Source organism: Taeniopygia guttata, chromosome 5 (assembly GCF_048771995.1).
Source record: "Taeniopygia guttata chromosome 5, bTaeGut7.mat, whole genome shotgun sequence".
In the NCBI taxonomy this organism is placed as follows: Eukaryota; Metazoa; Chordata; class Aves; order Passeriformes; family Estrildidae; genus Taeniopygia; species Taeniopygia guttata.
In genome coordinates this window covers 10,353,278-10,377,802 of record NC_133030.1, presented here as the reverse complement: position 1 = coordinate 10,377,802, position 24,525 = coordinate 10,353,278, and the positions used below count along the sequence as shown (strand labels likewise).

The 24,525-nt window shown below is 40.6% G+C and overlaps 1 protein-coding gene across 8 annotated transcripts in view; it reads right to left on the bottom strand.

Annotated features, from left to right (window-relative positions):
- ANO1 (anoctamin 1) overlaps positions 1-24,525 on the bottom strand; it is a 71,060-nt gene that overhangs the window by 4,012 nt on the left and 42,523 nt on the right. The window contains exons 8-26 of one of the 8 annotated variants that reach the window (XM_030273501.4): positions 23,836-23,901; positions 23,284-23,339; positions 21,776-21,817; positions 18,705-18,769; positions 18,000-18,134; positions 16,576-16,736; positions 13,899-13,981; positions 12,287-12,298; positions 11,404-11,475; positions 9,520-9,567; positions 8,233-8,307; positions 6,640-6,841; positions 6,058-6,169; positions 5,843-5,900; positions 5,654-5,754; positions 5,386-5,531; positions 4,122-4,274; positions 2,903-2,955; positions 1,109-1,293 (exon numbers count right to left, since the gene is read on the bottom strand). In XM_030273501.4, the coding sequence (XP_030129361.1) occupies positions 1,109-1,293; positions 2,903-2,955; positions 4,122-4,274; positions 5,386-5,531; positions 5,654-5,754; positions 5,843-5,900; positions 6,058-6,169; positions 6,640-6,841; positions 8,233-8,307; positions 9,520-9,567; positions 11,404-11,475; positions 12,287-12,298; positions 13,899-13,981; positions 16,576-16,736; positions 18,000-18,134; positions 18,705-18,769; positions 21,776-21,817; positions 23,284-23,339; positions 23,836-23,901 (1,825 nt within the window). The remainder of the gene's footprint in view (positions 1-1,108; positions 1,294-2,902; positions 2,956-4,121; positions 4,275-5,385; positions 5,532-5,653; positions 5,755-5,842; positions 5,901-6,057; positions 6,170-6,639; positions 6,842-8,232; positions 8,308-9,519; positions 9,568-11,403; positions 11,476-12,286; positions 12,299-13,898; positions 13,982-16,575; positions 16,737-17,999; positions 18,135-18,704; positions 18,770-21,775; positions 21,818-23,283; positions 23,340-23,835; positions 23,902-24,525) is intronic. The other 7 variants (XM_072929506.1, XM_030273504.4, XM_030273502.4 and 4 more) reach the window with 7 other exon arrangements.

Here is a 24,525-nt window from a genome sequence, read left to right as displayed (position 1 = left end):
AAAGAATTAAGGCTCTGCATTTCCAAATTATTTTAAAATCCTTGGGATAAGGATAGGATTGAAAGAAGACATAGGCTGGGAGCGGAAAGCAAATACATCTGGCATTTTCCTTTTGGACCACGATGCCAACACTTCCATTCTGTGCTGAAAAATGTTTGCCAACCTTGCTTAACCTCTGCCCAGAGAGCAGCAGGAGGAAACCAGAAGAAAGTAAAAGCAAGCAAAGCTACTGCAAATGCAGTTTGGGCTGGTTTTTCTTTCATCTCTGAGTGAATTTTCTGTTTAGAGGTCATTTGATCATATTAACTTGCACTACTCAAAAGCATAAAGAATATAAAATAATATGATTCAAAGGGAAGATTTTTTACTTGGCCAGTTAGTGTGATTTTTTTACTATGCATGTATCAATGTCATCTTTGTTTCTTTCTCCCCTGGAATATCTCTTCCTTCCTTACTCTCCTCTCCCTCTTCCTCCCTCCGTTGTCCCCCTTTCAGCTTTGTTGGTCTAAGTGCTTTCCCTGTCAGATTTGGATTTGATGCCCGGTTCTAAGAATATATTAGCTGATAGGTAACCACAATTTTCCTTTAAACATGAGAAGAATAGATATGAATTGTCACAGGCATGCAAATTTCTTCTGTGTGATGACACTATAAATAAGTCCTAAGTTCCAGTGCAGATAAGGATGCTACTACTCTCATCAGGAATTGGGAACTGAACAATAAAGAGGTCATGGTCATTATATCATGACATGACATCAGAGTGACATATTTTTCTTCCTTTAAAGCATCATTGTGCTGTTTATTACTATTTCTCTCCTTTCCTGGAAAAGGGAATCCATGTTAATAAAAATCTTTGCATGGACAAGCACTGAATTTAACTAACAATAATCTCCATTTCCCAAAATAAGCAGTAAATCATATTCAGGTCTGTGATTATTTAATATGTAAGCAAGATGTTCAAGGTGATGGATCCATCTGATACAAAAGGCTAGCAAGGTGCTAAAAAGGTATTGAAAATACAAATAATCTGCCCCAGGAATGTAAGCATTTGCCACATTGTTAGCCAGCTGTGAAAACACTTGGCATTAGCGATCATTCAAGAGAGTACCTGCATATCTGAACCTCGTAGCCAAGATCCAGGGGGTCGTTGGGAGCTGTTCCTGCTTGGAAATCGCTGACATTAAAAGAGGATAGTGTATGGTTGACGAAGCCATGCATGGTGCCATTCTCACTGTACATGTACAGGTACACGAGGCGTGGAATGAAGTCGGATGTGAATGAGATCACAAATGCCTGAGCCACAAGAGTAAAGAGTGAGCGTGGTACCCAGGCAGAGCTTAACTTCATCACATCCTCAACCAACTACTCACACCATTCAGGGCAGCCAAACTACTGCCCAAACTACTCACACCACTCAGGGGAGCCTGAGGGCCCTGAAAGTGGAGCATTCACTGCACCAGCAAGGGATTGTTCCCTGCCCACTCTCCTGAGATGCAGCGTATTCCCTGGAGCAGTGCCATGCCAGCGGAGGTGTCTGCGTGGGTGACAACCTGGGCCCCCAACAATGGAGCAGCTGTACCCCCCAGCACTACAGGACAGCTACCACAGCTCTGCTTCCCTGTGTCCCCATCACAGCTTCTCCCTGTTGCCTTGAACAAGGCCCGATTAATTGATTTCCAGCTGCTTTTCTGTCCTGCAAACAACCCACTGTGATTTGACTCTTCAAAGTCTCATTGCATTGCAAAAGAATGTTAATTGTGTGTGGTTCTTAACTTCATCAGGATAAAAGGATGAGGAGATTGAGCCCAGTTTTATTTTTATAGTCACAAAAGTTGCATTTCATCCAGTTATTTAAAATTTTCTGAAAAGATCGTGGGGAAAAAGCATGACAGCCAATTGGGCTGAGTTCCTCATGACTTTAGCCTTCTTCATTTATCATCATTATGAAACATTGCCTCTGGCATAAATCTCATGTACATGTGGAACAAAGAGTACAAAATGTTTTACTTATTTTATGGTAAAGAGGAGCAGTACATTGATAAAAGAGGGAAAACTAACACTGGGTATTGACGAGGAAAGACTACACAGAACAAAAGAGAAAACCAGAGAAATTAGATCCAAAAGAAAGCAGGAGAAATGGAAAGACAAACTAAGGCAGCATACAAAAAGAATGGGTTTGCCATAGCACAACAGACCCCTGGGGACAAAATGAAGGGATTTCAAGTCTGGATAATGTAAAAGAACCCCAGGGGAGTCCATGGCCATGTGGCCATAAGCCCCACAGAGCCCCTGCTTTGCTGCACTGCAAACATATTGAATTTCAGCTGGCCTTTGTTTTCATCTTTCCCTCAGCTGGGGTGCAGGGAGGATGATCATTGTGGACGTGTATTCATATAGAATAGTGCAGAAGTACATGCATTAAGGCCTGCTAAATTTTTGTGAAATGTTGAAATAAACTTTTTTATTCCAGGATTTTCCAAGCTCTCTGAGTGGGGGCAATGCAGCGTGAGGGCAGATTTTCAGTGTAGGGATTCTGCACTCTGAGGAGCTGAACTGGTTCTCACCTTACCCAAAATAGCACTGAAATTAAAAAATACATCTTATGCTACTGATAGTATTTCAGAAGAGTAAAAGTAAGCAGCTGTGATCATATTTGTTTGAAGAACTGTTTTACAAAACCATTCTGGAAAAAAGCAGCAGTGACTCCTTACTATTTTATATTATTGCTACTGCTATCACAGCTTGAAAATAAACACAGCAACTCATCCTCAAATATTTCCAAAAATTTCTCAATCATATACTTTCACTTGATTGAAGGATTTTGTACTGAAATAAAACTAATGGAGCAGAATGGAAAAGCCAGCCTATTGAATTAAAATTTAATTCATGCTGATTTACTTACGTTTATGATGACAGCAAGCTTTCCAATACCTCTGAGGATATTATACCAGATTCCTGAGGAAGGAGAAAAATATGTAAATGCTGTTCTAGTCCTTAAAATGAGATAAATTATGTCTTCAGTTAACAGAGTTAGGAGCATGTATGATTGTGCTGAGCTAGCTATATTTTAAATAGAAAAAGAACACATTATAAAAACTTAATTTAATGGCTTGTAAGCAAAACGAGCCCAACTATGTTTTGGCATCTATTTTTTTTTTTTTTTTGAGGTTTTGAAGAAAGGGCTTTAACTGCAATGAGTTACAATTAACACAGAAACAAATAAAAAATAATCAAACTCCCCCCAGAATAAAAAAAAAAAATCCACATTATCCTCCCAATCATCTCTACCAGCAACCTGAACCTGCAGCATCAAATCAGGGAGCCACAAAACACCCCCAAAGCAACGTCATGGCAAAACGTGATGTGTTCTTCAAGTCTAGGATGGTCCTAGGGCACAAGGATGAGCCCAAGGAAAAACTCTGCCTGTACTGCAGTAGAATGAACTTAAGAGTATAATAACAGATAAACTTCTCTGCTCTTGCTGCTTGGCTCTGTAACAAAGAGAGTTATTTTATTTCTATTTTTATTTTAATGAGCTTTTAATTAATAATTAACCAGCATTTGGGAGAAGCAGCTCCCTCATTACAAACACCCTGTGAGTCCCCCTGTAAGGGCAGGACTGGGCTCTTGTCCCCACACAGGCATGGAGCCCAGCTCCAGCTCCATCCACTGCACTTTTCACCCTTCCAACCTTCCTGAGTAGGGACAAAGGGATACATCTATCCACAGATTTTTGAGTCTCCTCTTATTCCCAAGGGTATTTCTGAGGCCAGTGCAGAGTTATTAAATGCAGGAATTTTTGCTTCTGCACAAAAACTGCATTACCAGGAAGGGCTGGTAATCACAGAACCATGTGAGATAATTTGCTATTGCACTGATCATTTTGATTTAAAAAGCAATAATATTTACTTAATGAAATAGTAATCTGAATTTAAAGCTTTGGTCTTTCTATTTTAAAGGTAAAGCCTCAATAAATTATGAGATTCACAGGTAAGCCACAGCTGAATGGTTTGACTTTTCCTATAAATATCTCCCTGTTATTGAAACTAGCTCAGCATAATAATATCCTGCCATCAGTCCAGGAATAAACAAACAGGGATACAATAACAATATCCACTTACCTATATCCTTTGCTCTCACTGCTACCGGTCTCCTCAGCTCAGTAACAAATTTTTTGGCATCCAGACGGATTTCAATGATGTTGTTCAATAAAGCGAACAAAGGTGCCAGTGGGAAGGAGGCAACAAACAAAGTCACAAACCCAAACTGGATAACTGGAAAGAAAAAGAAAACATTTCAGAGCCTGCTGTCAGTATTTACCAAATATACCCATCACCACATCAGTGCCAGCCCCTAAATTCCGACGAAGTGACGAATTCTGGGAGACTCAATCCCATTTTGTGTGTCAGGCATAGTCTGCATGATGGCTGCTCCATTTGGGTATGGAAGGGCTTTCTAAAAGGCAAGGCAACAGTAACCAGAAGGATGGGGAATCTCCTAAAACAATTCTTCCGTGGGCAAAGCTGGCACAGGAGGTACCTGAAGGAGTGGGATTATGGCAGTGACCGTGTTGGCTCTACCTAAGCTTTCCATGTTCCACCTGGCAGGCTTTTTGCCTTCACTGGAAGCTTTGGAAAGGACATGGCTGATTCCTGCCTCTGACAGGAATAACTTGCTTCCTATAACCTAGGATCATATTTGCTTTTTGTGTGGATGTCATGCTCATCCTGAACTGCCAGTCCCCATCTTTCCCCTGTTACTTTCAAATGCTGATCTCAGTAACAACATCTTTTCTTATTTTTAGGAACTGGCAGCATGGCCGTTCAGTTTGTACCACTGAATTCTCATCTGCTTCACATACTGTGAATATCAAGGTCACCAGATATTCTAATTTATCTCACTCATGTTAACATAAGATACTACTTGAAAAAAAATTCTATGTGATCTTTCAAGTACAACCAGATCTACAGACATGCATTGCTCTCAGAAAATTTATTTCAGATATCAGGTAAAAGACTCTGGTGTGGAAATAATCAAATCTGAACTAACTTGCTTCCAGTGAAGGGTTCAACTGATGGTAAAATATGCCTCACAATCTCAAGTAGATGCCACTTAATCATTTGCATTTGAAACTTGACGGTGATGTGTTATACGGCTTGAAAGAAAATAACCAAAATATCATTCTAAAGTAAGAGCTTGCAAACAGCAGAGAGCACAATTCAGCCCTCCAGCAGCCAGGACTGGCTGAAACACGCTCCAGTCCAAGACTGCATATGTAATCTCATATCCACTGTCTGCTGAACATACATTTCAAAAAGCTCAGCTCTCCATCCCAATTAGTCACAATAATTACGGTTTCAAATGCCTTCTTTCCACTTCACTCACTCATTTCCATGTACTCAGGGGTGAGTCCAGCAAAGGGCTCCAGGTTATAGTCCACTTCATAGCGCTGCTTTTTCTTCATGTGCTCTTCATGATCTGGAGAACGACGACGCTTCAATTTCAAGTATCGTATAAACTTCTTCATTTTTCTGAGGGAAATTGAGACAATTTGCTGAGCACTGCATTCTGCTCACTCAGTGCTCATTTCTCAGTTGTTTTACATTACCAGGCACAACAATTAAAATAAGAAAGCACAGAAGCTGCTACTTACGGGATGCCAATCTCAAACAAATTGTTCTGGATCAGCTGCTTGCCCAACATGATAATACTGAGCTGGATACACAATTCCATTAGGCATCCTCCTGGGGCACACTGGGGTGGACAGAGGAGAGGCCAGTCAGAATATCTACTCTACCCCATCCATCCAACATAATCCCAGACAGGATAGAAATTCAGTTACCTCTTCCATTCGGAAGGAATGGAAAATGTAGACGTAGTCGCCTGGACGTCCAACAAATCTAGGGCACAATGAGTTAAAAACATCAGACGGATTTTATACTTTCAATATTTGATTCCTAAAGTAATTTATGTCATACTCCATGCCTCTGAGTGGGACCACTTAATATACAGTCCCGAAAAGGCCTCCAAGAAGCTGAAACCCTGAACATCACTCACCGGCCTTTGAAAAAAGCCACGTAGAAAATGGGGGTGTAGGCATTGACAAATTTCAGCAGGAAAGCCTTGAAAATCAGCCGCTCCTCAAAGTTCTTGTCGGTCTTTGGTACCTCTGGAACCAATGGGACATGGATTAGAAACATTAAGGAATTATCCTACCTGGAAACATTTCAAGATCTTATAAAAGTGGGTTTTGGAGAACATCATCAGCCTTTTAACAAAGGGATTTATATGTATAGTGATATATATTGATATATATAAAGCAGTATGGCTGCACTGAGGTCAGTGGTCAGTCTTCTGAGGATCCCACGAGTCAGACACATTACAATGGCAATTCCAATTTAGCTCCACACCTATCTGACCTCCATGACAATCATTTGTAGGTGTGCAAAAACTTGACCTGAAAAGATTTCTGTACCTTTTGTTACTGACAATTTCTCGGAAATAATAATAATAATTGAAAAAAAGTTCCACAGTGGAATTTTAGGCACAAATGTGACTGTCCTTGGCTCTGCTTACGAGCCCAGTGATCTGGGTGCTCTGATTTAACTGCTTTGCGGCAAGCTGAGGGTTCCAACGCACCGATCTGCGTGAGCCACCTGGCGATACAGCCATACACTTCATCCAGGATGATGATGACTACCAGGTTGATGATGACGGCGGTAGCGGTGACGGTGACGCGGACGCTGGAGCGCCCCGAGGGCGTGGAGCTGATGGCCAGGGCAGCGGCCGTGGAGATCCTGTAGATGATCACCCCGAACACAATGGCGAACGTCAGCCCAACCTGCAAGGAAGAACCGCCCAAAACCTTACCAAAGGTTTGCCTTCAAACACTTTGTTTGGAGTTTAGAAATAACTTTAATAATGGGACCTCTGGGCCACACCCCAAGTCCACCCAATACTGCATTAAGGCCTTGATGAACTGTGGAAAAGAAGCCCCTTTTTTTACTTGAAAATCACAGGAAAAATGATGGTACCATGATGCCACAGTTGAAGAAAAAAGGCTATTTTTTTTAAAGGCACCTAAATGTAAACTCCATGCTTAGCAGCATTAAAATATGCTACATATTACTAATAAATAAATTCTAAAATACTAAATATTGCTAATGAATATAGATAATAATTGTAATTAATATAAATACTAATATGAAAAGTATTAGTGGGCTCGCTTTCAGCCCTGACACCAGCAGCATATACACATGGTGTTACTTCTGTGATAAACAAAAAAACCCCAAATTTGAAACAAATAGGCATATTTCAGCTTCACTCTACACACCAGCCTTCAAATCCCACGGACAGGCTCACTGTGCTCTCATAATCACAAACTGAAATTAAATCTGATTAAATCAACACACTCCTGGCACAATAAAATTTCTCTCAGTTTTTCATTGCTTAAATAGAGGAATGATTTTAAAACATGATTCTCAAAAGGTACTGATTCTCCAGCTGAGCATATGAGATTTGTTGCACTTCTGTCATCTGAAAATACAAATATTTTAAAAACTCAATCCTGAACCAAAATCCCTACTCCATAAAACCAAATTAATTGATTTAGTCTGGGAAATTTTACCTTTGGAAAGGGTTTAAGCTTTTTTCAATATATCTGCCAATCTGTTCCATGACTTGATTTATTCTGTCAACATTTGTTTTAAATGCTGATGGTTTATCAACAAATGGAAGAAGGCTGTTCTCATCATTATTTTACCTTTCCCTTGAATTAAGTGCTATGTTTGCAATTCTCCTGTTAGATGGTATAGCTCCAAATTTGAATGATTTATTAAAAATTGCTGCTATTATGGCTGCAACTGGCAACATCAGTTATTTCCTAAAGTTTGATTATAAAAATGATGTTGGTCTCTACTTCCTGACCACTTTCTGAGAGGTTCTCTGTACTTTTTTAGCTTCATCCCATCAGTGGTATGGGAATTTCTATTTCTGTGCCCTCACTTTCCCCTCCTCTAGTTTAATATTCTTTTGTCTTTATTGGAAAATGATAGCATAGTAGAAATTCAAGCTCTTGAAAAGATTTCAGATCATAAACCAATAAAATGCTTGAATTTTTTCACTGGAAAAAGGCCAACTTGAACTATATCTAAGTGATACATTTTCCTATCATTTCTCTTCCATACAGTGATTCAGTAACAAAAATTTCAGGTTTTGCCAGGTGATGCTTACCATGAAGATGATGCCAACAAAATTGGTTAAATAGGCTGGAAAACGGTCCTTCCATGTCAGCTTCTCTTTATCTGTCTAAATTTTTTTCGGTGGGGAAAAAAAAAGGATATATTTAATAAATAAGGAGAGTGTGATTCTGCACATGTGATGAAAACTCTCTGTTTTCATCACAAAATGCTGGCAAAACCACAACCAGTTAGAAGATGCAGACACAGTGTTTACAGTCACAATTCCACACAGGCAAATTGTTTACTCCCTATCCAGGTTCAGACTGGTCAAGCGCCTGCACTGGGAGTATAAATAAACCAGATTTTTCTGTGTAATTTTTGACGGAAACATGCAAATAGGCTGTCATAAACCATGAAGTAAGATCTCTCTTGCTGTTAAATATTTTCTTTTGCTTTCCCTACAAAAATCCCCCTCCTTCCTCTCCTCTTCCACAGTTAATATTTGCAGCTCTGCTGTTGCACTACTGCCGCCACTGAAATACAGATTTAAATATTAAATTAATTCATGCTATGAAGTAGCTCCAAGGTGAACGTTCAGTTGACAGGGAAGATTAAGTTTTGGTGTGTGGCAAGACTTAAAATTCCTTTGATGTGAGTGATTTTTAATTTTACCTGGCTATTCCTATAGTATTCAATGGACTACAGTAACAGGAATTATAGAAGAGGGGCTGGAATGAGGGGATCTTTAAGGTCCCTTCCAACCCAAACCATTTTGTTATTTTCTATATAACAACTCTGTATATTCTCTGAATTCCCTAAACCAAGTCAATCAGCCACTGCCTGAATTTTGGCTACAAAGTATTCATTTAGAAGAGCATTGCTCCTCTGGAGTCCTTCACAAACTTGGATGCCCGGAATTGTTTTGAAACACCAGAAAGTCAGCAGCAAAAGAAACATCTCAGAGGATGATGCACACGTTGTAATTCACATAAAAATATTGCTCAAATTCTATTTTTATGACATGCACGTTGTCTCAGGGAAGTGCAAGCGGCTCTTTCAACACATGGCCCATGCTCCTCTGCAAAACATAACATCCAGGATGGGAAATCTAAGATTAGCCATGCAGTGCCATTCCCAACTCATAGAGCAGTGTCCCAAAAAGTGCTGAAGGAATGAGGCGAGGAACGGGAAGAAACCCAGAACTGAATGTGAATATTAAACAAAGGTTCAACAGCCAAAACCAAATTGATTTGTGTCTTCCATAATTACTCATAATTTGAGTTTCTTCATAAGTTTGTATTAAAAGAACCAATTTCACCCCAGCCATGACTTTCTTAACTCTTTGTCTCCATTTGTTTGCTGTCTCTTCTGGAAAATATTGGTGCTTCTGATCAGCAGTCAAAGGAAACAGAAAAGGGTCGGGAAGTGTGGCATTACAAAGCACTGCTCAATTAATTCCAATAATCAATTCCATATTCTCTACTGACACAGCACTTTAGCACAAGTGAATGCTCTGTTAGCTCGGTTAAGGCTTTGTGTTTCAGCTTTAAGTTAATAAAATATAACAGCAACAAAAGAGAAATGCTTGCCCCAAATCCTAGGGAACATCAGGCAATCCTGAAAATGATATTCCCTTTTTAATATAGGCTTGTGCTCCGCTTTCAATTTTATGAGGTGTAGAGAATGTGCAAATTTTTTTCCTTTAGTTTTTCTTTTTAATTAGACTTCTCTTGAAAAAGCTATAAGCAATTTTGGTTTAGCTCTAGATTTTTTTTTTTTTAGGAAGGTTTTTAAGTGTTACAACTGTCAAATTTAAACTTTAACACACTAGATCCCAATGAAAGATAACCACCAAGTCTTTCAGAAAAAAAACTCTTTTTCTCATGTTTCCCAAATTAGTAACATCCAAATTGAACACAGCCCAAAAACTTATAAATAGTCTGTTTAAAAAAAAAATCCTTTCTTAACTGCTCAACTTTCATTCTCCAATATTAGAGGGACACCATTCATTAACTGTTTGATTAGTATTCCACATTTAAGACCTGAATTCTGATTATACTCAAAAGTAGAGCAAGTTACAGGTTGTTAGTGGAATACAGTAAAGTCTGTATCCAAAATTGTTTACCCAGCCTATCATAGTGCAGCAACCCAATTTGTTTCTCTTCTGCAAGGGATTTAAAAAGGGATTTGATTTGCTTATGGCCCTGAACCACTTACACACAGCATCCTATAGGTTAATGGGAACACACCACCAGCAGCTCTGCAGCATCTATTAAGAGGGGTTCAGTGGTACTTAAGTATAAATTTACTTTAACACTCATCTATATGTGCTGCCCCTAAAGAGTGTAAATGTTATTGCAGTTGTATTTTCACAGGATTGTCATAAAATCCCAATTTAGGGTGGTGTCACTGGCAACAGACACAAGAGAAGAAATTCTGCCAAATTTTATGTTGGAATTTTTACTTTTCTCAATAAAATTACGGCACACAAATGGCTCACTTCTTGCAGTGAAGGGGGAATAACCTCAGGTAGGATGGGGGCATCAGTGTGCAGGGGAGAAAAGGAGCTTTCCCAAATCGTTCTGCTGCTGACAGGAAAGGAATTCCAGCTCCAGTGAAAGGGCAGGGAAGCTGCTTGTAGGGATTGCACCATTCCTTGGCAAGAGGCAGGTGCTTCTGGGGTGACAGGCAGGACCTTTCTCACAGTGATGTAAAGAGCAAGTTCAGAGCATAAGTGAGCACTGCCTTGTTCAGTGGGATAAAAGGGGAAGCTGTGTTTTTAAAAGGCAGAAAGTTATTGCCAAAGCTGGAATTTGGCCTGAAAATTTGAGTTAGTACTCTTCATTAATATTTTTGTTTGCAGAGAAAGTCCAGCAAGACAGACAACTTCTCCTGAGAGGCTTTAGGTACTTTTACTGCGCAGAACAAGATGGTTTGTTACAGTTTTCTCAAACTTGATTTATTAGTGCTAGAGGAGTACCTCTTTGATGAGGCTCTGTTAGTTTCCTTGAGCCACACTCCTGAATCTAATTAGTAAAGTAATTTCTAGATTTAATCAGATCTTGTGCCTGGCAGATACTAGCATCTCATGTGTAGATGAAGACACCTGGAACTTAAACACAGTGACCATTGACTACTTTTTACCTATTTCTTAGTCTTGGGTCACTGCCTGCTGTAACAGCCATTTTTTCATAAGTGAAACAAATGAATATTTTTACCATACCTCTTTATGTTTGTGTTCTTTTCTCAAAGATTTTTCTAAAACTTTCGCTTCATATTCTGCTCTTGGATGATCCTGTGAAAGAAGTAATATTTAATAAAAAAGCAACATTACTTATTTTCTCTATCATCTACAGATGAACTCTCTGCAGGTCGATTTCCTGATAACTTCTCAGTTTTGTAACTGAATTCCAATTCACTTGGTATGTCATTCATGTCAATTGATAGTTGACTATGATAAAAAAAAAAAAAATTAAGTCCTGTGTCTACAGGAGCAGCTGCAGAACAATTTGGACAGCAATGTGCAGTGCTGTGTAGATTACATTTAATATATGAGATATGCAGCATAACCTGCAGACAGCATGGCTCATGATGCTTGGATTTTAGTTACCTCTATTTTTGAAAAAAGTTAAATGTCATTAACTAATTTCAGTGATCCTCAGCTCGTGAGGGGATTAATTTTCTGTTGTAAGTATGCAAAATACTTGTCTTTGGGATCCCATAAAATTGGGGTGTTCCTCTAATTCTGTCCTGGACAGCATCCACAGATTCTCTGTCTGCATTGCAGGAGAAGGTGCAGGAAACACTTGGAAGTAAGAGACAGCCAAAAGACTGAGGAAGATTCATGGGTTCAGAATTCCCAATAATTATGCATTCATAAAAGAATCAGAATTCAAAATTATGCATTGGATGGGAAACAGAACGGAGCTGAAAAAAGTCTGAACAAGTGGAGAGGGGACGGGTGTAAAGGCAAAGCAATCAGTGGGAGTTCCAAAGAAAATCTGATGCTCAAAAAAGGAGAAATGGAGATCAAAAGATGATATTCAGCAGTAGACATGGAATAAAAAAGGTAGGAGCGATTTAAAAAAAAAAAATGTTTTCCAAACCTTGACTGCCTCCTTCAGGAAACCAGAAAAAAACCATGAAAAACAAGGAAAAACAAAAAACAAATAAACAAAAATTTGATTATTGATCTGTTCCAGGTCATATTGTATTTATATATTAAAAGTTACATGAAACAAGCACAGATACAGTGGATGGTTAGACACTACCGGAGAAAACCCAGTCTATTCATGTTCTATATTAATCAACATTAGTGCAAGTATTGTGTGACCCTAGCATCCATAAAAGCTTTAGCATTTAACTCGAAAGCCCGACTGTTCAATATGACTCTAGCTTAAGTTTCCCCCAAATCAGCAACAGGAGAACCTTAAATCCTGTGAAAAACCCATGACTGTATTATTTATCACTGACCACCAAAAACACGAATAAAATATATGTAATTGACAGCTGCAGGTTTGGCTGTGCAGAGCCCTGAACTAGATGTGAAACTGCCATTGGAAAGATACACTTAATCCTCTTCACTTTCATGGATGCTAACAAGTTACCAAAAATAAAGGAGCATATAGCGTCCAGGAAATAAATCCCTATATTCTCTCCCAGTAAACAGGTATGGACCAGTGCAGAGGCTGCTGGCACAGGGCACCTAAACATATTAAAGAGGAGATAAAGAAATTAAGGGGAGATAATTCCTACAGAAAGGCTCTGGGGAGAGGGGAGCGATGGCTGCCAGGCTCAGTGAGCTGCAGGGTGTCAAACCAGGGAGGGCTGCTGAGGTTTGTGTTTCACGTGAGCAGTATTTGTTGTGTATCTTTTTAGGACATCTAGAGATGTGACAAGGGAGGTCATACTTCTTTTAATAACAACAGCAGGGCAAGGCTGGGGGCTGGGAGTATGCTGTGCTCTGGGAAGGTGTCTCCTATATTTTCTGTAAAGCGGCAAAATTGAAACCAAAAAGGTGGGAAAGAGTTTCTCAGCTGACTGAGGATTTTCTCTCCTTTCTAAAACTTCATTGATTTTGAAGATCTTTTTTTTTATACAGATTTGGCCCTTTTCTCCTTTATGCTCTTAAGCAGATTTAGAATAAACCTGGGCAGAGGTTTATTTTGTTTTTATTTTACTTTTGTTTTACTTTTTTTAGCCACTGCAAAAAACTCCACCACCTCCACACCATGTCCCTCCCCATGCCTCAAGCCCTGAGGTGTTTTCTGAGGTGTTTTCCAAGTCAGGGCTTGATCCTGCATCGTTAAAGTTAATAGGAATTTTTCAGTGCTCTTTTTACAGCACTGTAACTTTATCAGCTTCAATGCACTCATTTCTGATTTACAGCAGTATGTGATGAATGAGGTCCTTGGCTCTTGGCACCCTGACTTCAGCCCAGCAGAAAGTCTGAGCTGTATATTCCATGTCTACACTGCTAGGTGTGACTCCACATTTCAAAAGGAAAAAAAAAATCACATTTTGTGGCTGTACAATTATGTTCCCATGGCAACAGGACCAGACTAGTCATGCCTTTGCTACAAAAACCTCAAATGGTTCATGTATAGGGATTTTCCTTCCTCCTATGGGATGGAACCCTCCCAGGAACATGAGGCAAAGTCTGTCAGGTCAGGGCAACAGCAGGGTGGAAGGCAAAGAGTCAGAACTGAAGGGACAAACCTCCTCCTCTTCAAACCCAGTCAGGTCCCACCTGTAGTTCAGGCGCATCTGTTTTCTCTTCCAGTGCTCCATAAAGGTGGCAGCTGAAACAACAGTTTAACATGTAACACAGAGCACCACATAACTTCATTTCTGTTTCCTTTTATTCAACAGTCAGGTCTGGGTGGGAAACACTGATGTGCCAGGAGCCAAATGTTTTATCCAGGTGAGCTGAAAAGAGAGCATTTTTTACATCCACAGCTTCATGTAGGAAGATACCTGCAATTTTTAAGGGGTCTAAGAAAGCCAGGCAGCCAAACTTATTTAAATATTTGTATGTATGACTAATATTGTGTATAGTTTCATCTGTGAATCCAAAAAACCTGAATCTTATATGTACAAAATAGGAATGATTTCACTTGTATGGATGGCAGAGTTATTCCCTCAAAGATATCAATATAAAGCATTTTTATAGCATTATAATTATATCCACCTAGTGGTCACAAGAGAGTGACTCAAACCCAAACACTCTGTGAAAGTGTGAAAGGGGAGGCCTTTAAGAGTTTTAATCATTATAAAACCAGTCATTTTCTCTTTGATGGAAAAGGTTCAGGGGAAAAAACCTCATTAAAGCAAATCTTGAGTCCCCGTGAATGATCCCAGTCTATATCAGTCTATCTGCCCCTGAGACTGAGCAAGTTCTCAGAGGACATATTTAGATGCTGGGAATACACCAGTGTTGTATAATAAATAAGTGATTATGAAAGAGGCAAGTCTACCAAGAAATGATGTTCCCAGGGGAGCTTCCCACAGTGAGTATTAACAGATGTGCTCAGAAACGTTTGTATCCAGAAAAAACAGAGGCAGGGATAGGGTAACAAAGTTGAACAGAGAGGAGAGGACACCCTCTTGACTGGAGCCAGGCTGGGGCCATGACATTCGCCTTCCAAGCGAAACTTTCGTGTGGAAAAGCTACAGCTGAGCCCCTTCACAAGCCACAGGCTTCCTGTCAATCAGGGTGGCCGGAGCTGTGTCTTGAGAGGGTCCCTGTCTCAGGGACCTGGAATTGCCTCTTCTCTCCTCACAGTTCTCACACTGGCTGGGGGCTGCAGCTTCCGTTTACAGCCAGAGATATGGAACACGAACGAGACGCTGCTGGAAATCCTCCCGTGGCACTGGCTTACAGCAGGGCAAAAGGAGAAGACAGTGTCTGGAATCCTGGTTTGTTTTGGGAGCCCTGGGGGAAGGTGCCAGGCAGCTGCATCCCTGCTCTGCCATGAGCATCTGCACTTTCCTATTTCAACTGTAGGGTGAATTTAACAACACGAATTCAAAACTATGTGAAGAAAGTTCTTAGTTTTCCAGTTGGAAGAGACCTTTTTGAAACAATTTTTGGTTTATATTGGGTTGTACCACAATAAAACTTTGCACTGACTCCATGAAGCTTGAGAAGTTTGACATTCCACTTCAAAACCCTCTCAGATTTTGTGCAGAGCCCAGAACCTGGCTTCTGCCAATCTACCTTACTTTGCACAAGAGTTTAAAAAATGGATGAAGAGTTGCTTGCTGTGAAAAGAGAGGCAAACTTTTACTTTTTGGACAAGAGGGTAACATGCCAAGATCCATGTGGGGCTTCCAGTAATGGTAAATGAGGGATACCAAAGCTGACACTTGACTTTCCTTGTGATACTTGATAATAACCTCTTAGTGCTGCATCTAAAACAATATTATCCCAAACACTGATGCTGTGTTAATAATTAAAATGAAATTATCCTGAATTGTACTTAAATCAGTTCAGATGAATGATAATGTACAAACAGTTCCCTATGTACTAGAAGAGATAAAACTCAGGGTGTATTATTAGGATGAAATATAATCCAGAACAGGTTGTGTTAATTCACAAAGAGGTGTACAGGAGGGCTTGTGCTGCTCTTACTGCTGCTGGGAATATGTGGCCATCAAAGCTCCTCTCCCCCAAAGCCCATTCCTGAAGAAAAAAGGTTCCCTATCCCTCCCCCAGCAGGGAGGGGAGAAGCCCTCCATAACCCTTCCTGGGCACATCCTCACAAAGACGTTATGAGAGGGTTCATAGTTAGACCCAAGTGCCAGACACATGCGCAGAAAGGGCTCAAAGCATGAGGGCAGCATCAGGATCAGGAAAAACCCCTCTCCATCACCGGTCCCTCTTCCCAGCCTCCTTGCATGATGTCTGCCTGCTGATAAACCTAATTGCATCTCGGAGCACACTCAGGAATCAATGTTGGTTTGTCCTGAAGACGCTAAAGGCCATTACACTTCCCCTCAGAGCCCTCCCCTCAGCCCTAGAGTACATTAATACATTTCTTCTGTAATGTTCTAAAGTGGAAGCTGGCTCTGCAAAGTGATTTTTTTTTTTTTTTTTTTTTTTGGCAAGCTGTGCAATCCCGTTAATGAAATTTTGACATACCACGCAGCATTTTTATGACAGATACTTAACAATGTTGTTTGCTATTCAGCTTCAGCAACTTTTTGAATTTTAGCCTCCAGTCCAGAATATAAATTTGGGTGTGACAGTTTCATGGGAAAAAAAAAAAAAAAAAGATAATTTTTTTTCTTTCATTTACTGCCTGTGTATAAATATACTGCTTTATCGCCTCTGTTTCTTCCTGTTGTATTTTCAATAATTAAAAGCTTAACATCAAGGCATAGATCTTCTTACCCCAGAGAGCCATGAAGACTGAGAAGAAGACAGTTGCAGGGTTATCAAACAGATGACTGGCACGGGCAGTGGCACAAGCAGAGCTCATCTTCCAGTAACTGCACGTTTTGTCACACAAGGGACACATGGTGATGTTGTTTCTCTGGTCACACATCTCCATACTGCAACAAAGCCACAAGAGAAGGGAAAATCATGGTCAGGATGGCTCCAGCTTTGTGCTTTAGTGATCTTTTCTCCTCTGGACAGCAGCTGCTTCTGTAGGGTCATTGGATATGATCCTACAGCACTGCAGGGGCTGAAATCCTCATGTAAGGCTGTCTTCCTCCCTCCTTCCTGCCCCAGCTCAATTTTAATTCCAGGGAATAAGAGGGAACATTAGGAAAGCCATAAGGCTCTATGCTTTCTACTCTAAGGTCTTACAGAATAAAGTAAATAAAAATAAAGTAAAACACTCTTGTTTTGAAATACAAAGTACAGTGATAGATAAGGCACAAGGGAAGCGCTGAACATCAAGAGACTGGAGTTCAACCAGTTTATCTCCTCTGTGCTCCATCTGTGAAACAGCAACAGTGACCCTCCCTTTGACTTTTTTCAACTGTTGGAAGCACTACAAAGCAATCTTAATGAACAAAAAAAAATTAAAATCTATTTTTTAGTACCCATTATCTGCTTTGTTATTCAGGGCTGGTGCTTGTTGTACAAGCCATGTAATTTGCATCTCCAGCTGATGATGCATGCAGGGTGAATAATGCAAAATCAGAGGGCTTTAAAAATGTTTTAATACAAAACTTGCTGAAAGATTAAAAGTAGGAGGACATACAGATTTTGTTGATGTGATCACAGTAGCTTATTTGAGGGATGTATATTCTTGATGTATCTCTCTGTCACACAATGCCCTCCTCAGCACTCTGTGCTGGGAAGCATCAAACCCCCTCATTAGCAGAATTTTGCTGGTTTGTTTTAACATAATGATCTGAGTTTGGGAAAAAGCCCAACCACCTGAGCAACCAGCCAAGAATTATTTTTAGGACATAAACGCAAACTGCCCAAGTAATAGTAACAATGAATGCTAATGAGATAGAAATGGGCTGCTCTGTGCCCTTGGGAGAGCTCCATGCCTTACTGGAAGCTGAATCAGGGGGCCTGTGGAGCTGGATTAATTTTAAGCACAGCTTCCAAAAGATGAAATGTGAGAATGGTAAGTTTTAGGAGCCTACCATCGTGCTGCAACAGCCAGTTGGGCACAGATGGGAATGGGGACTGGGTGTAGGGATGTGGGTGGCACAGGACAAGACCCAGGAACAAGAAACCCCAATTTGAGCTGCACTTGGCCTAGATATTACTGACAAAACATGTCTAAAGTGAGGCAGCTTTGAGCTAGAAGTGCCCTCCACCAGCAGAATCTATTTATTAATCCATTTTACCTGGGTATATTCTCATCCACAGTTGCACAGCCATAGAGGAAAACAATAATCCCTACAATTGAAGCTGGAATGAGCATTTGTGTATAAACTCCCAGCCAGGCAAAATATAGCCCAATCTTCTCTCCAAAGTATTTTCTGAAATACATTTAGAAAAAAAAAGAGAAAGAAATGAGAGATATGTTTCCTATTTCTTAAAATATAATGCGGCTAAAATTATGAATCACATCTGGATTAGGCATGGAGAAAGTAAGATCTGATGACCTGTGGGAATTTTTTTCTTCTCAGAGGACTCTCTTTCTCATGATGCTTGGAGTCTATCCAGAGACACAGGCACCCTGAAAACAAGTTTCTCCCACTGGTCATTTTTCCCCCCACTGTGTTTGCTGTGGAAATTGGTATCTTTGGACCTTCTGTGAGTGAATCATCTTAAAAAGGCACCTTGTTTTCTTCAGAGAATCTTACCATGAGCAAACAAAATTAATTAAAAATATATCCCCCACAAGCTTTCACTCTATGTGGGATAGATGAGCACATTCTAAACTCACAGAAAACTCTTTTTCTCCCAGTGAATTTCCCATTCTTTGAAATCCCCCAGGGTGAGGGGGCACTGAGGGCAGCATCCCCCCAGGGGCACAGGGCACAAGCATCACTGCACAGCTTCATCTCTGCCCCGTGGAAACTCCACGCCCAGAGCTGAACTCTCACCTCACCAGGTCGATGGGCTGGTATTTATAAAACACTCCGTAGCTTGCCCACTCCTCACACAGGAGCTGAAAAACAGAAAGGCCAGAGAAAGATGAGAGCTAAAGCACCACTGGGTTCTCCTTCAGCCACTGCGGGGTCCACAAGCCTCACCACGCCGGAGTTTCAGCTCACATCCTGCCAACACATGCAGCCCGAATTAAATATTAAATGTGATGGTTTGGCATGCTCCAACAGAGAGATGAATTCCAGCACGTTGAAAGGCTCTTCAGCAGCTGGACTGATGGACACCTACAGCAGAGACAGGGACAGCAGTGCTGGGCTTGTGATCCAGCCACCCTCTGGGGGAAGAACCTTCTCCTGACATCCAGCCTCAATCTCCCCTGACACAACCTCAGGCCATTTCACTATAATTCAGCATCCAGCAAGAGGTGGATCCAGCTGGGCTGAGGTGCCTCAAAGGCCTCATTTAAATTTTTTTTTCAGTTTTAAACCACAAGGAGCCAATGATTTCTACTCTTCATTTTTGTCAGGATGTGGGCCAAAGAAAGCAACGAGCCCCGTTACTGATTTGCAAAACTGAATGCCTCACAAAAATAGGTTCTTCCGAGGCCTTCAACTTATACTTTATTTTGTAAAATATATAAATAGTGCTTCTCAAACTCACTTTCGCCCCTCATTCAATTCAGCCAACAGAGTGAACAAGAAATGTAAACTCAATGGGGAGCAAAGACTGAAACCATTATCAGTAGAGGGAGGGCAACAGGATGAATCTTGTTCCTAGACCAAACAGGATGTTATTCCCTAAACTCCAGGCTATTTTATCATGGGAAACTTGACAGATGTCAAACTCCTACATGTCTCCAGTGAAATGCAGCAAAAAGAAAAGGGCAGACCAGAGCCTGGCCACTGCCCATGCCCATTCCTCCTGCTCACACTTGATCACAGAGAAATCCCAAAGCAACCCAAACCATGTTCCTACAGCAATTTTGAAATTCTCTTGCCAAATCATTAACAGAGAATTTCCAAGCTGGACTGCTGTACTTATACAAATGGTTTGACTCACTAAAAAAACCCAAAAAACCAACAAAGCAACTTCTCAGCTTTTACAGAAATATGACATCAAAAATGTAAATGTGATGTAGGTTTTCCCCTCTGCAACCCAAAATCATTAATCATTAATAATTTTCTTACAACAGTAAGGGCAGGAACTGAAACTTAACAGGAGGCCTTTGTTAAACAGCAACATTCTTGCAAATTTTATTTTTATTCTGCCTTAGGTTTCTTTCAGCCACATTTTCCAAAGGCTTAAGGCCAACTGCCTATGTCTGGGAAGCAATGATTTGGGATACCTCAACATCCTTCTATATATATTCTTTTTAATGTAATCTTTAAAACTAAATTTATGCTGGAAATTAGATTCCTTTTCTGTGATCCAAGCTGGTCAGCCATATGAGGAAAACACTAAGCTGAGGAGATTTTGCATCAGTGCCATGTTTTAGTTTTGTGCAACTCGAAACCAGATTTGTGCCTAAAGTACAAATGAATTATCTCATTTATCCTGACATTTATCAGCCTGATATTCAAAGCACAGCTTCAAAGACATGATTAGAGGAGATCAGCACACTAGACCTAAATATTTACTTCATTTCTAGGCCTCAAATCTTTAATTTTCTTGTTAAAAAAGGCACAGGCCTGGCCTAGTGCTGGGTAAGATTAAAGAAAGCTTCAAGAAACCAGAAGAGACATGCCAAAACACACCAAAAGATTATTTGATGGAACTGAAAGTCAATAGCCAAGGTAAACACTTCCAAACACACAATGAACTTGTGAAATTAGTGAATTTGTTAGGTTTGAGATGTTAGTAACACAGAAGATAATCTGGACACTTTCAGAAAACGTGGATTTTCATCCTATTTTCAGTCGAGCGATGTGTTGCTGAATGATGAAGAGACAGATGTGTGGTATTTTTAACACAAATCAATAGAGGGAGGGAAATAATATTCACTGCCTTTTGATGAGCCATTTGCACCTGAAGAAACAGCACACTGTCAATTTTTGGAACCTATTTTTATATATAAAGCCTGAAGGTCTTAAAATCTGCTTTTCCTATGAACTGAATGTTCAGAGCACTTCTTTGGAGGAAAAAAACCCCAACAAAACATGAAACAAACAGGAAAGGCAAAGTTTCAGGACTGAAACCCCAGCATATATAACACCCAAATTTAGTAGATCCTCCTGAGAGAACTGGTTGTCACCTCTCCACTTCAGTTTTTGTCTGATGCATAGACAAACCCACCCTTCATTGGGGAAGTCTGATGGGGAGGATGAAGTCGCTGAGCTTTGAATTTAAGAAATTGGCATTTCCAAAAAGGGTGGAAAATTTTATTTTGCTCATGCTTCCTTACTATAAAGTACTACTTCCTACTTCCTTAGGAAAAGTACCTCCTTAGGATAATTCCTACATGTTTTACCACAGTGAACAAATGTCTTTCACTATGCAGACAATAAAACCACAGTTTAAAGCATTAACTTCAGCAAAACGTGATGCAATGCCTTGGTGTACACCCACAGGACAGCTTCTGGCTGCAGAGCACACATTAAAACATTGTTGAGGACCTCTTATTCCTAAAAAATATTCAGTATCTATCTTTCCCAATCATTTTTATGCTTTTGTGCATAAACTATGTCTGCCTCTCACTCCTCCAATTCTGATCCTCATGCCACAGAATGAAGCAGGATTTACACCCAATGCAGATAGCAGAATATAAATGAGCATTCTTTCACTAGACCTGGCCTGAAATGACACTATCTGAACATATGTCAATATTCTTACCAATGTGGCATGAAATGTATCATTACCGAGGTGGGTACTTCATACATATCCACACTACATTCCATATTTGGGCAAATTTAAATGCTGCAAAGCACTTTTTTTCTTAAACTGCTTGGCATTTAGCACCTTTTTGCAGCATTTTCTGTGGGATTTTGGCAAAAACATCCAGATTCCAACAGGTGACTCTTCAGGCTGGGATTCTTGTGAATATGTTAGACTCCTCTGTGCATCAACTTACTTTTCTGTCATTGGGCTCCACGTTTTCACCTTCATAGTCACCCTTTAAAGAGAGAGAAAATCTGCGTCATCCAGCGGGTTGTGCCAAGAACTGCTCTGCATCCTGCATACCCACATCTCCCACTCACTTAATGCATCAAAACCAGAAAAAGCAATCTGTAAAATAATGCTGTATTTTAGGAGCCCATTTGTCATGGCACACTTTGTCTTCTGTCGTCGGGCACATTAGGAAAGAGCAATAGTGTCTGTCATGGGGGGAAAAGGAATGAATAAGTGATAAAGGTGGCCTAAAAATGTCAAGGGAAAGGCTGCGGTATTGCCATGGTATTTGGGGTTCAGCTCAGTCCACTGGAAAGAAAAGGAACCAGCTGAGAGAACTGCTCCCTCTTCAGACTCTCCAAACACTCAGAGCTGATTAGAGTTGAGGTTTTAATTTGGAGCTATTTTTTGATCAAACTAAGACAATAAATAACTTCTATGCAAGACTATCAGCAGCTGTCCAAAGATGTGAGGCAAGAACAGGAAGAGAAGTTTATTTAACCTTACTTTCTCTATTTCTACACAGCACTGCTGTAGTTTGAGAGCCCTGACATATATGACAAACATCAGGCAGACAAAGAGGCTGCTCTGCTCTTGGGTGCTCCAAGATAAAGCTCTCACAGTCCCATGTAAAACCAGTGTGAGTGGGAGAAGTAGAAAACCAGGAAGACACACTTCACCCTCAAATCCCAGGCCAGAAAACCAGCACTGGGCTCGACAGCCCTTGGACCCTCACCCTCAGCTTAGGAGTGAGCAGTGTGCCAGCCAGCCCCTGTGACATCTGCCAAGCTTTTCTACAGTCTAAGAGCACGTGTTTGTCAGTTCTAGTTGCACCCTGAACCTCTAAATCAGAAGGACACCAGCACCCAACTCTGTGCATCTCTGACAGGATGGGGGTCCCTGGCTTGTCTTGAGTGCCACTAGAATTCCTGAGCTCTCACTGATCCTCTTGATGAGCACCACAGCTGAATACACTCTTGACATCTCACTGAGCTGTTCAGAAGCAGATTTCATCAGCAGGAAGGCCTGCAGTCACATCCAGCCCCATGGAATATGTGACATCAGATCCTTGCTTATGGTTTTTCCTGGTTGCATGGATGCACAGCTACTGACACCTCCCCAGGGAGATGTGGCCAAGGGAACCAGCTACTTGGTGCCCTGGGAATAAATGTGTTTCCTGGCACTGGGGGCAAAAGGTCAGGAAACAACAGAAGAATTTCATTTGCTAAAACACTGTAACAACTCTTCTAATGTTACGTTCAAATTTATGATCATCGGATGTAGAACCGAGGTGGGGAATTCCTTAAAAGTGAGCAGAGGGATGGAAACAACATGCAGAAGTTACTGCAGTCATGACACAAGTGAGAAGAAAGTCAGTCATGCTTGGGATGATGCCACCAACATGTCACACATGAGGGATTTCTTGGTGACAGTCAGCAGATGTGTAAAATATATTGTGAGACCACTTACATCATGCAGAGGATATGCAGCACTGTAAACTCCATTGGCAAGCAGGCTGGTGATCCCTTGAAAAATAAAGCCATAACAGTTATTTATAATTTCAAGGTTAGACAGCCTCACTTCATTATCCTTCCAGGAGATTTCCCTCAAAATAACAGCCATTTGATCAGATAATGATTTTACTGCCATCTTATTCCTTTCTATGTAGTTTCATTTTTAATCATGTAAGTTATTATACATGACTCATTTTATGAAATGGAAAACCGCAGAGAGCAAGAGGAAGTCATATATATTTGAGAATCAAGAATTAGAAGCCAATGACTTGGAATTAGTCATTAAAATAAATTACATTTTCTGAAAAGTCAGTTTGATTTAAGGGCAAGCCTGAAGATTTGAAAGTGTAGCAGAAGGCTGGATCACAAGGAGAAGATGGCTGGAATTGGTGGCACAGGGAAACCCACATCCACACGCATCATTCACTCAAAGTTTTGAATTCAGGTTTCAGATGGATCAGAGAAATTGTAGGGAAAGCCTTTGCGAAGACCTTGGTGTAATACTTACCATATTTACCACATTTTCGTCTTTTATTTAAAAGGGCAGTTTCCTTCTTTCTTCCCTCTCCTTTCCCTGTTTACACAGCCGTTTATTAGTGACATGCATGAGGCTGAAAGCAATTAGTGCTTCATCTATTAAATGTCTCTGGCACAAGGGACTGGGAGGAGTCCTGCCTTTCCCTGGGGTGGTGTCTCTCCTTAACTCGGGGCCAGAGGGAGAAGTTGGTGTGGAAGTTTTGGAGGAGCACTGCACCACCCCCAAGATGGCTGGACCTGGGCCTTTGGAGGGCTGTAGCTCATTAATTCCCTAATGTTATTTCCTCCTGCTGCTGCTGGCTTTAATAGAGCTACTTCCAATTCTGTTCACCACATCTGCAGGTGTCATGTTGCCCATGAACATACATTTGGGGATGGAATGAATCAGTTTTGGGTGCCGAGTCAGAACTAAGTCAAGTACTTGTCTTTGTGCAGGGCAATGGTGATTAATGCCAACTGAAAAAAAAATATTATAAATCTTGCCACTGGCACTGGGGAGGATTTGAAAAGACTTAAAAAGAGAAAACAAAATGAGATATTCCGGTGTGCTCCATGCTGCCCATCAGCTCATGACTAAGAAAAGAGTGCGGGACTGGGTGTGAAGGAACAGTGACTATGAACCAGGAACCAGCTCACTGTAAAGTCATTTTTGATTGCTCTT